The 13,677-nt window shown below is 37.7% G+C and overlaps 1 protein-coding gene across 1 annotated transcript in view; it reads left to right on the top strand.

Moving 5' to 3' along the window:
* The window catches only part of Tif-IA (RNA polymerase I-specific transcription initiation factor RRN3 homolog Tif-IA), a 308,793-nt gene that overhangs the window by 50,564 nt on the left and 244,552 nt on the right, over positions 1-13,677 (top strand). The window contains exon 4 of the mRNA XM_090397940.1: positions 6,681-6,810. Within this exon, the coding sequence (XP_090254066.1) occupies positions 6,681-6,810 (130 nt within the window). The remainder of the gene's footprint in view (positions 1-6,680; positions 6,811-13,677) is intronic.

The raw sequence follows: 13,677 nt of genomic DNA, 5'->3' as shown, positions 1-13,677 counted from the left end.
TAAGGTTATCAACTATAAACTGAAAACCCTACCAATCAAATCTTCTAGGAACCATTATAGTGTGAATAATGATAATGTAAAAGATGCCACAAGCCAGCAACTATCTGGGATTGCTTGTAGATGGTTTGTTGAAAAATTATTATACAGGGAGTCAATGGCTGTAAACCTGAAAGCACACCCCAACTCAACATCACCAGAGTTAAAGATCAGTACTATCAACATAAGAAGCCTGAATGGCAAAGAAATGGAGCTAGTTGAGGTATTAGAGTACCAGATCGACATAATAGGGGTGACTGAAACAAAAAAACTGGTGAGATCTTTCTGAGCAATAAATACAAAATGTTATATTCGGGCAATGATAATCAAGGAAAAGAAGGAGTAGCCATAGTATTCAACACTAAATACGAAGCTAATCTTCTTGAATGGCAGTCAGTCTCAAGTAGAGTGATGTGGGCAAATATGAGAATGGGGAAGTGAACAATCAGACTTATTTGTGCCTATGGTCCCACAGAAGGTTCTACTAAGGTAGAAGTGGAGGAATTTTTTGATGCTTTAGAAAAAGCAACTGACACAATGAAAAAGGAAAAGTTGGTCCTTGTTGGGGGATCTAAATAGCAGAGTAGGAAATGATTATCAGACATACAAAAATATTTTGGAAAAATTTGGAGAAAAGAGAAAAGCTAATAATAATGGCAAATACCTGTTGTATTTCTGCTCAGGACATAGACCTGGTTATTACTAACACCATGTTCCAACATAAAAATGTGCACAAATTCACATGGAGAAAAGAGGCAAGGAATAAAAAAAAGTCTCATTGACTACGTTATTGTTGATAGTGATGTTTTCTCCCTGGTGCAGGACACCAGAGAGTACAGAGGATTTGAAATTGGAAGTGATCACTATTTTAGTCTTGAGCAGGATAAAACTGAATTTCATATTGAAAAGAATAACTTGTAACAAAGTTTTAAAGCGAATAAAAGTTGAGCAGCTCTCGGATTTGAACTGTAGACTAAAATACACAAAGCTTATTGAAGAAAAAATTAAAGATTTTGAGAACAGGATCTAAACCTTGGAGATTCAGTGGCAAGCCTTGAAGAAATCCCCGATTTGATTCAGCCTGAGAATCATGTGGGGAGGTTGTCTGCAAGGATAGAAAAATCAGAACTCCATGGTGGACACAGGAAGTTAAAGAGGCAGTGAAGGAAAAGAAGAAAGCATATCAAAAGTTCCTGGCAAATAAGTCAGCTTGTGCTCTTAGAGAATACAGAGACGAATACAAGAATGCAAAACACTGTGTAAAACTAGCTAAACAAAAGTCATGGGACGACTTTGGCAAGAATATAGAAAATAAATATTAAGAAGGTGGCAAAATATTCTGGAGGTTGTTGAAGAAGCTTAGAAATGGAGGAAAGAGTGCTGTAAAAGGAGTTAGAGATGATAAAGGTGACATGAAAACGGTAGAAAAAGATAACCTTGAAGTATGGAGTAACTACTTTGAAAAATTGCTAAATGAAACAAGCAGTGATAGCACAGTGGTAAAAAACACTGACCAGGCATGCATTCAGGAATACATATCCATAGCTGAAGTAGAAAACACCATCAAAGGCTTGAAAGGTGGAAAGGCAGCAGGAGTAGATAATATTTGACCAGAAATGCTGAAATATGGTGGTATAAAAGTCTTACAGTTGCTTGCTACACTGCATAGTTCAGAATAACTGTTGTAATAGATATGGTTTGAAGGTCAGCAATAAAAAGTCAAAGACAATGAAAATAGGTAGAATCATTGAAAATGTCAACTGTGTGGTGAATGGAGAACCTGTGGAACAAGTAAAACATTTCAGCTACTTAGGAACGATTTTTAGTGAAGATGGTAAATTAAATATGGAAATAGATAACAGGTCATCAAAACTGGTATGGTAGGAAGTCACCTGAATAAATTCAGAATAAGAGAGAAATTAGTCGGAACACTAAATTAGCTGTATGCAAGACAGTGTTCAAACCAGTTTTAACGTATGGATCTGAGAGCTCAGTAAGAAGTAAAACACTTGATCAAAGACTAGAGATCGCAGATATGAGAGTCCTGAGAAAGATTAGACAGGTGAACAGATGGCATCAATGGCAATATCATATTAAAAACGAGGATGTTAGGATTGAACTTGACATTGTCAGCATCTAGGAATGCGTTAGCAGAGCTAATCTCACGTGGTATGGTCACTTAAACAGAATGGGCAAGGAAAGATTAGCAAAACATGTGTTCTCTGACAGGTTGGCAGCAAAACGACCCAGTGGAAGACCAAGATATAGGTGGATTGATATGGTACAAAGTGCCTTAGACGATAGAAATATAAGATCTGATAATGTTTGAGTCTTGACAAGTAACAGACTGATTTGGAGGAAGATTGTAGATAGGAAGTTAGTAATGATGTAAATTTTTCATGTAGTAATATCATTTCCTGTACACCTCTTGAGGGTACCTGTCAGGAATTTGATGATGGAGTCAAAAGACTCATCACGGGAGATACTTCCTAGTAAACAGTCTATCATACCACTTATTGACTATTCTTGTTCCCACCACTCTATCAGGCAATGCATTCCATTGTTCAGCCACCCTCCATACAAAAAATCACTCCTCACTCTCTTGCTCACAGCTTCCTTCAACAGTTTAAGTCTCAATCATATCACCACTCCTTCTATCTACCAAACTCTGCAGTCCGCATTCTCTCAGCTGATCCTCATAACTAACATTGTACATTCCTGAAACCATCTTTGTTATCTTCCTTCTGTACCCTTTCCATAATTAGTTTATCCCTTTCAAATCCCGGGAACCAAATTTGAGAACAATAGTCTGTGGTCTGATCAAGGTATTATACAATGGAACGATAGCTCTTTTATCTCATGTAGGTCAGCATCCTTCTCAGTATTGCAACAAACCTCTGGGTTACCATAACCACTTTTGCAATATGTTCCCTAAATTTCAGTTTTCTATCAATCATCACCCTCAGATCTCTTGTCTCCTGTGCTTCCTCCAGTACAGCTCCTCCAATTGAGTATGCATCATCCCATCAATGTATCCCAAACTTCAAGACTTTACAAGATTTTGCTGCATTAAATCAACACCCCCATTTATTTGCTCATCTGTCTAGTTTATTCAAATCCTCTTGCAGGGCTACCATATCTGCACTGCTACTTATAACCCTTCCCAGCTTCACATCATTTGCAAACAACTGAATATCCTCTTGCAATCCATTGACAATGTCATTGATATAAAGGTTAAACAATACAGGTCCCAGTAGAGCTTGGGACTCCACTTGTAACCTTCTCCCTCCTTGATATTGCCCTACCATACACAACTCTCTGATACTTATCAGACAGCCAATCCTGAATCCAGTTGCATAACCTGACATCTAAGCCCATGTGGTGCAACTTAAATATCAGCTTATTATGTGGCACCTTGTCAAATGCATTTGCAAAATCTAAAAAAATGGCAATACCCTTTCACACCACAAATCATCTAGTCTCCATTCTCTGTGTTCCCATACTTACCTGCTGTCCTGGCATCACTCTCTCGCATTCTTTTCGTTCCCTCTCTACCCGACTGTTTCCATTCTCTCCTCTTCTCTCATTCCCTCTCTCCAACTGTTTCCATTCTCTCTTTTATCATTCCCATCGCTCTCTCTCATTCCCTGTCTTCTACTGTTTTTATTCTCACCTCTTCTATCATTCTCATACTGTTTCTCTTCTCTTCTGTCATTCCCATAACTCTCTCACTCCTATTCTGATTCTTCTTATGTTCCTCTCTTGCATTTGCCTGATCTCATCTTTCATACTTCTCATCTCATTCCTGAGACATTCCATCTCCTATTTCAGCTCGTCTATCTCTCTCTCTACAAGTTAGCCACTCTTGCTCACCATTCATCCTCCTAATCGAGACCATCTCAGAAAACTTCGCAATGATTCAATCCCTCCACACCCCTCACTCTTATTTTTTCATTCATGTTTTGCTCATTACTCTCTATCTTTATTACACTAATTTCTCTCTCTCTCTAGGTTGAGATTTTCCCACCCCTGATGCAACGAGGTCGGTTATCTTAATATCTAACTAAGTTCCTCCAATTGCCTACATTTTGTGCATATATGCACTCCCCCTTCTCTCACCCGCCACATATCCAACTGCTAGGATGCATACATACCACAAGCACTGCATGCCACAAAATCCTGTAGTATGTTATGCAAAATATATTCCTTAAGTAGGGGAGAACTTGGTGAAATGCCATTTGTAATTGGAGCTGTGGCTGCTGCCATCATTCAGTTAGTGCCGAGGAACTACTACAGCTAAATGCTAAATACTGTACTGTTATACACTTTACTTAAGCGATACTATAAGTATAAACTATATTTAACTATACTAAATAAGTAAATAACAAAAAACAACTTATCTTTTTCTCTTCCACTGAAGACGCATCCGACTCTGACCTCGCCTTCTTGGTAAGCCAAAAATAATACAATATTAACAACTAAACCCCAAAAGCAGCACCACCGAAGGCCACTTGTATTTCTGGAAAAAAAATAGCAAAATCTGTGACAGAAATCGCACTATACACACTAAAAACACTTTTTTTTTTTTTTTTAGCACAGCTCAAATCCACTGCCATGTTCTTCAGTGACTCCAGCACCACCCAAAAAAGTTTGAATCTCTTTTCTGAAAGGATCTAATGAGATCCTTGGGTCTTATTAAGGGTGCTGTGAGAAAACATGACCATGGTTGATTATTTTATCCAACAACAGATCAAGTTGTCATGTAAGTAGGGCATAGAGCTCTTGCTCCAGTTGATATAATTGTCTATGGGTAAAAGTGGGAAAAGAGTTATTGATGGAGTTCGAATGTTGGATATGATTGTTTAACATAGTGGAATGGTGCCTAGATAACAGGTAGGTAGATGAACACTTTACATTTTTTTCCAGAAATTCCATGTCATCAGACATTCCCACCAGTCTAGACATTGTTTTGTTGTTCACTAATGTCCCTGTAGATGAAGTTCTAGAACTATTTGATCTGTTCTCTGCTAATGTCGCTAAGCTCTTCAAATATTGCCTCAACTCTGATTACTTTAAATAAAATGCCCAAATTTTCCAACAGCTTTTTGGCCTTGCACTGGGAAGTTCATTTGTCTCTGCAATGTGCCAACCTAGTCATGAAAAATTTCGAAAAAATATTTTCAAAATTGCCCAACCACAAAACTTCAGTGTGGTGTAGGTATGTTGATATCTTCATCTTGGAACATAGTGTTGCAGAATTAAACAACTTTCTCATTTCAGTTAACTCATTCTGCCAAAAAATAAAATCTACTTGAGAAGTAGAAAAACTTCTGAAGTCTATCTTTCTAGACTTTTGAAGTCTAGGAAGATAGACTATCCTGTCTAGACATTTTAATTACATAAGTTCAGATAATGGTTTTATGCTTGTTATATACTGCAACCCAACCCATACCAGTTGTTACATCCATCTTTGCTGCACCATGCTTTTAAAAAAATTGGATATCAATTATATGCTTAAAAAGATATGCTACTTCCATCTTAAGAAATGACTAGAACTACGAATTCTACTTCACCAACTAACTCTCAATGTTAATCCAAAAGTACATGTCGAAAAATTGCTTTTCTCCAATCTGGCTCTTCAGAAAACTCTTGATGTTTTCCATCCCTTACAATGATATTTCAAGCAAAATTGCTTATCTCCTTAAACCTTGTGATATCAGGGTGGTTTATAAACCTATTCATACTGTTCAAAGTCTGTCCTGCTCTGCTCTCCTAAAGGCAATTCCTTCCACAAAAAGCCTTGGATTTTCAGAATTCCCTGCTCACATGGCCTTTCGTGTGTGTGTGTGTGTGTGTGTGTGTGTGTGTGTGTGTGTGTGTGTGTGTGTGTGTGTGTGTGTCTAGGTCAGATTTTGAGAAGTTTTGAGATAAGGAAAAAGAATATCTTGGTTGTTCCCTTTCACACACACACAGCATGACATCAATTGGAAGAAGAGCTCTGCCCTACATAGAAGACAACTTTGTCTCTTGTCAGATAAAATAATCAATTATGATTATCTTTTCTCATGCTACCTTTAATAAGAACAAAGGAATGACATTTAGAAATCTTTCATTAGATTCTTTCAGATGCCAGATATCAACTTTTCAGCAGAGAATTCTGGATAGTGGTTGACTCCATTCCAATTCCCACATTTTCCTTGTGCTTTTGTTATACATACTGAAACAATACCTGCAAACTTCACTTGGTAGCATTTTTAGTTTACAGTTGCTAATCTCATATTTATATTTTTTTGTGTTTACCCTGATAATGCCACATGTTTTATAGTGGCAAAACTAGTAGGTTAATTTATTTCCTGTAACAATCAATGGAAACGGTTATTTTCAGTATTGAACTTCATTGGTTGAAAAGTGTTTACATGAATGTTATTTCTTTTGCGCTTGAACTCAGTTTGTGAATGGAAATTCGTATGAATATCATCTACATTTTCTTCTATGGGCAAAAGCTAATGAAATATCCTTTTTCATACCCTAAAAATGGAAAATTTTGGTTTTGTTACCTTAGCTTCTGTGGAAATAAGAATGGGTTATTACTATACTATAGTGATTCTAAAAATTAAAAAAAATTGTTTTTTTTTTCCCTACAGAGAGTTAATTGGATTCACAAGGGCATTCCTGTTTCTGAGATATACCAGGAGTTATTGCTGAATTTACTATCTGCACATACTTATTATTTGCGGCCTGTGTTGTCTCATTTGCTGAATCTTTTTCTTACAGGTAATACTCTAATATTTCTTCAAATTTGTTATATAACAGACTTCTGAATTATTTTAACATTTTGTTCAGATAAATAAGCTTTTAAATAAAGAAAAATAAAAAAGATCAATAAAGAAAACTTTATGCATTATTAGCATTCATTATCACATGAACATTTATCAAATATTTCAAATAGAGTTGTAAGCTTTTCATTTAACATCATGCTTTTGCTTGTAGCCCAAACAAACCAAATGTATTTCTCACTCTTCTAATAGATCATTTCATATAATACACAGTATTACCATAAATACTGTTATAACTTCCTTACATGCTGCACTGCCCATAGAATTTTGCGAGCCCAGTTCTATTAGTGGCACTATGCACAGCTAACATTTGCATGTTTATCAGTAGAGAGGGAGAGTTATCTAGCTGTACAGGTTAACGTACAGTGGGGAGGGTATGAGAACTGTGTAGCTGTAATAGCACTTCACAAGGTTGGAATGCAGCCGCCTGCTATTTTCAACACTTTAAAACACAAGGAATTAGTAAGATGTTTGCGTATCGGACTATTAACTGCTACAATGATATATCTGACTGCCAAAGATCAGGTCGACCATGCTGCATTAGGATGCAATATCTTGCGAGTACTGTGAAGGCACAACTCCATCGTAAGAGAACACAGAAAGTGATGTCAAGAGAGATGAACATTTCACAGAGAATACTGTCACATGCACTAACTGATGACTTGAGGTGAGAGCTTATTGGCATTCTACTGGACACTTCCTAATACCACAACTTATGTGGCAGAGCTTAATGAAATCAAAGGCACTTTGTAAAATCACCTTGTTTCACAGTAGGCAATGGACCTCCCAACCAGGACTCAGTGGTTGGAGGCGAATGTGGTGCCTGACCACGTATCATCTGATTGCCTGTTTGGAAGTTCCGATCTGAATCCATTGGACTTCAAATTGTGGTCAGAGCTTGAGAGAGTAGCCTGCAAGAAATGACACCCCAGCATTGCCAGCCTGAAGTTGGATTTGAGCGAGCCGTGGCAGCATTTCCATTGGATGGATGTGCGTGCCGCCATCGATGCATGGCCTCACAGACTTTGGGTGTGTATGAAGACAAAAGGGAGATATTTTGAACATTTAGTGCTACTATATGCACATTACACATGTGGGTTGTATGTGCTGAAAGCTGTAAATGATTTACTGATAGATTAAAGGTTTATGTGCTGTTCAAGTTGTAACAGTATTTATGGCTGTACTAGGTACATGAGTAATATTGTGAAAGCACTTCTAAATTTGAAGTATAAGTTTCATTTGTGTAGATCTCTTTTGTTGTTGTATAAACAAGTTTTTCAGAAGAGTTGGACAGTATATTATCCTCTTGGAAACTAATTTTTGAGGATTTGAGGCTAAATTTAGAAAAGATGCAGTGTTGATAATGCTGAAATGTGAGTAAATTGAGTTTGTAGACAAAAAAAACACAAAACCAGAGACCTTCATGAAAAAGTTAGGGAGCTAACTAGCAAATCTTGGAAAAGGGTAGGCTCTCATTGCATTGAAGATGCCAGTGGAAACATCCTCATGGAGAAAGACAAAATAAGAGATAGATGGGTAGAGTATTCAAAGGAACTCTACAATCATGATAGAATAGATAAGCTGTTGCAAGAAAATTTGGAGGAGCCTACTATTCTTATCAGTGAAGTAACAAATACCATTATGAATTTGAAACCAGGGAAAGCTCCAGGAACAAATGGAATTATGGTAGAATGTCTTAAGGCTTTAAATGATAAGGTTATAAAATCACTGCCTGACGTATGTAAAAAATATATACGAAACTGGACACCTGCCAAAAAATTTTAAGCACTCAACATTCCTACCAATATCTAAAAAATCAAAGACAATCACATGTGAAGAGAACAATCAGTCAGATAGCAAAAGTTGTCATATATATCATCCTAGAAAGAAATAAACATAAAATCAAATTGGAAATTAATGAGAGACAATCTGGTTTTCAGAAAAATAAAGGTACTAGAGAAGGAACTCTTCGACATTAGAACTATTATAGAAAGATATCTGGAGAAGCAGAAGAATTCTTTTCAGCCATCTTCTGTCCACTGCTGGACGAAGGCCTCCTCCAGTTCTTTTCACCTTTCTCTGTTCTTGGCAATGGTTGACCAATTTTCCCCAACAAAATTTGACAATTCATCACTCCACCTTTTAGGACGTCCTCGACCTCGTTTCCCTTCTTTTGAAATCCAGTTTGTTAGTATGGTGGTCCATCACTCATCTTCTCTTCTGGATAGATGTTTGGCCCATTTCCATTTTAGTTGCTTATGGTGAAGAATGATGTCAGTGATGTGAGTCTGGCTTCTTATCCAGGTGTTGCGCTTCTTATCTTTTATTCTTGTGTAGAGGCTTAAGTGCTGTGAGGACATTATGTTGGAGGTTTAATGGATTTTTTACAACACTCAAAAAGAATTAAAATAGAATTTAATACTTCCTATATTTCGTCCTAGTCACTAGGACATCTACGGGGATTACAAAGACAATTAATGTAACATGCACACGAAAACTTACAATACTAAGCCCAACCACGTGGGTGACAATAAAGTCCTATCTAGGTAGAACGCCCTCTAAGGGTAGTAGTGGGTGTCCTGGAATGTAAGGTGGGACCTCTGGTGATGACTGTTTCCCAAATCTTTGGAAGCTTAATGCAACCGTATTTGTTAAGATTTGGTTGGTTTCTGAGAGCTGCTGCTGCTTCTAAGAAAAGTCTCTCTTTCTTGAATTTGCTGTGGTGGAGCATGGTGGTTTTCTTCCATGATACTCTGTGGGTGGTGTCCAAAACATGGTCAGCCAAGCCTGAATGGCCATAGTTGTGTTTAACGATGTACGACTTGTGTTCCTCCAGGCGGATGGATGCTGATCCATTGTCATCACCAGAGCGGATAAAGGTAATGCCACAGTTGTCCTTAATACCAGCGAATACAATCGTAAAATGAACATTATCCTCCGTGATCGCGCTACCTACATCCCGCTAGAACACGACCCCACAAAAACGCAAGTTGAGAAATTAAAAATCTTACTTAAAAAAGTAACCTCCTGGCCCCCCGACGTCACGAAAAAACTTAAACCTTTCCGCTCCCGTTCCCCCCGAATATACGGTTTACCAAACATCCACAAACCTAATTCCCCACTCAGGCCTATAGTAGATGCCACCAATGCACCCTGTTACAGGCTGTCTAAACAGCTGGCCAACTCTCTGTTCCCCCTCACCGGAAATTCGGCTTCCTATATAAAAAAACTCGACCCACTCTAAAGCCCTCACAGAAAATTTAACCTTGAATAATACAGACATATTAGTAAGCTTTGATATCTCCTCCTTGTTTACCAATATTCCCTTAACTGACACTTTATCTCTCTTAGAAAACGTTTTTCCCTCTGACATCTTAGGTCTCTTTTCCTTCGCCATCAACTCTGGGTATTTCTCTTGGAATAACAAAATCTACAAGCAGATAGAGGGAACCGCCATGGGCCCCCACTCTCACCCCCCCTTGCCAATTTTTATATGGAAGATTTCGAAAAACGAGCCATAGACTCAGCCCCACTCAAACCTTCTATCTGGCTAAGATATGTAGATGATGTGTTCTCTATTTGGCCTCATGGACCAGACACATTAGACTCCTTCCTCGGTCATCTCAATAGCCTACATCCAAGAATCCAGTTTACTATGGAAAAGGAAAAGAACAATTGTTTACCCTTCCTAGACACCTTAGTCACGTGCCTGCCTAATGATACACTTGCCTTCACTGTATACAGAAAACCTACACACACAGGCAGATACATTCACAAACTCTCCCACCACCACCCCCTCACAACAATATGGCATCATTAAAACCCTTACCAAGAGAGCCCACAATCTTTGTTCCAGTGGAACCGCCCTCACTACTGAGCTTAACTACATACACAGAACTTTCCTCTCCAATGGCTACAGCGAACACAGCATCAAAAAAGTAATCAATTCCTCCCCCATTCCCCATCCCTCTCGTCAACAAGAATTTAAAAATGCCATCACCATACCCTACATCCATGGCACTTCGTAAAAAATAGCCAAGATACTAAAAAAGTATAACCTACACACAGCATATAAGCCCTACCGCAAACTGGCTACCCTTATCCGTTCTACGAAAGATCAGCTCCCTCCTCTCTCTCTGCCTGGAGTTTACAAAGTACCCTGTTCCTGTAAGCCTGCGTACTTTGGACAGACAGGCAGATCAGCATCCATCCGCCTGGAGGAACACAAGTCGTACATCGTTAAACACAACTATGGCCATTCAGGCTTGGCTGACCATGTTTTGGACACCACCCACAGAGTATCATGGAAGAAAACCACCATGCTCCACCACAGCAAATTCAAGAAAGAGACTTTTCTTAGAAGCAGCAGCAGCTCTCAGAAACCAACCAAATCTTAACAAATACGGTTGCATTAAGCTTCCGAAGATTTGGGAAAAACAGTCATCACCAGAGGTCCCACCTTACATTCCAGGCCACCTACTACTACCCTTAGAGGGCGCTCCACCTAGATAGGACTTTATTGTCACCCACGTGGTTGGGCTTAGTATTGTAAGTTTTTGTGTGCATGTTACATTAATTGTCTTTGTAATCCCCGTAGATGTCCTAGTGACTAGGACGAAATATAGGAAGTATTAAATTCTATTTTAATTCTTTTTGAGTGTTGTAAAAAATCCATTAAACCTCCAACATAAAATCTTATCTGTTAATGTGATGCCTAGTATCAACCTCTCCTTTTTCTTTGAGTTGTTATTAGTTTATTTGCCAGTCATTTTGTTAGAGACCAAGTTTCACAGTCATATGTGATGACTTGGAAGTATACACTGGTTAAATGTCTTCTTTTTTGAACAGAGTGGGACATCATTGTCTTGAAAAATGCTTTTAATTAGCACTTCTGAAGATATACTGAGCCTTGGATGAAGGAGGAAAACGTTCAGCAATAAATATCAATAAACAAGAAGCAACTGGTTGAAATGTGGTCATGTGGATAACACATGTTCACTTCAAATCTGACAAAACAGCAAGTTTTTTTACTTTTTTGGGGGAACCCCCCCCCCCCCCCCCAAAAAAAGTAAAAAAACTAGAAAAATTTCCAAAATAGTTTTCCTAATTAAAATTCATTTTTTATTTATGTTCTGTCATGTCTTCTATACTAATTATGAATTAGCGGTCATATAAGGTGAGAGAACCCTATAGCAGTGTTTCTCAACCTATGGTCTGCTGACCACAGGTTGTTCACTGGCAGACTTGAATTAACCAAATAAATCTATATATATTAATTATCCAAACAAAACAAATTAAAATTGAATAAGTAAAAATTATTGAAATAAAATAGATACTTAAAAAAAAAAAAATAGCGCCAGAACGTTCATTCCAGGAACATTCTGCCACTATTTTAATTTGTAGCGGCAGAATGAAGAGTAATAAAAGAGGGGTGAAGTGAACAACAATATGGTTTTATTGCTTCCACCTTCCCTTGCTGTTTTGTCAGATTTGAAGTGAACATGTGTTATCCACATGACCACATTTCAACCAGTTGCTTCTTGTTTATTGATATTTATTGCTGAACGTTTTCCTCCTTCATCCAAGGCTCAGTATATCTTCATAAGTGCTAATTAATACTTGGACAAAGTGTATTGTGAGTTAACCCCGGTATTTATATATTTTTCGGAAATTGTGGGACGGAAAGATAAAAGCAAGCTGACATTTGAGTTGAAATGCTAACTCTTCAACCCAATTCCAATAACATATGAAACTGCCATAACAACATTCACTATATATATATTGCTTAGTTTTAACACATTTATGAATTTTAACACGTTCGGTTGAATGTTATTGCTGCTTTGAGGTGAGCTAACTCACACAAATCTAATTAATCACAATAGTTTTTAGTTAGATTCTGTGTTTGCCGATGGTCCCACAGAAGGTTCTACTAAGGTAGAAGTGGAGGAATTTTTTGAGGCTTTAGAAAAAGCAACTGACACAATGAAAGAGGAAAAGTTGGTCCTTGCTGGGGATCTAAATAGCAGAGTCGGAAATGATTGTCAGACATACAAAAATATTTCGGGAAAATTTGGAGAAAAGAGAAAAGCTAATAATAATGCAAATCACTGATGGATTTCTGCTCAGGACATGGATTGGTTATTACTAACACCATGTTCCAACATAAAAATGTGCACAAATTCACATGGAGAGAAGAGGCAAGGAATAAGAAAAGTCTCATTGACTGTTATTGTTGATAGTGATGTTTTCTCCCTGGTGCAGGACACCAGAGTGTACAGATCATTTGAAATTGGAAGTAATCACTATTTAGTCTTGAGCAGGATAAAATTGAATTTCATATTGAAATAACATGTAAGAAAGTTTAAAGCAAATAAAAGTTTAGCATTTCTCAGATGTAAATTGTAGACTAAAATACACAAAGATTATTGAAGAAAAAATTCAAGATTTTGAGAACAGGAACCAAACTTTGGAGATTCAGTGGCAAGCCTTGAAGAAAACCCTGATTTGATTTAGCTAGAGAGGCATGTGGTGAAGTTGTCTTCATGGATAGAAAAATCAGAACTCCATGGTGGACACAGGAAGTTAAAGAGGCAGTGAAAGAAAAGAAGAAAGCATATCAAAAGTTCCTGGCAAATAAGTCAGCTTGTGCTCTTAAAGAATACAGAGACAAATGTAAGAAAGCTAAACAGTGTATAAAACTAGCCAAACAAAAGTCATGGGAGGACTTTGGCAAGAACATAGACAATAAATATCAAGAAGGTGTCAAGATATTTTGGAGGTTGTTGAAGAAGCTTAGAAATGGAGG

This window comes from Typopeltis vanoorti, chromosome 9, assembly GCF_054136105.1.
Source record: "Typopeltis vanoorti isolate ZY-2024b chromosome 9, IOZ_Tvanoo_1.0, whole genome shotgun sequence".
NCBI classification, from domain to species: Eukaryota; Metazoa; Arthropoda; class Arachnida; order Uropygi; family Thelyphonidae; genus Typopeltis; species Typopeltis vanoorti.
This window is presented reverse-complemented; position numbering and strand designations above follow the sequence as displayed.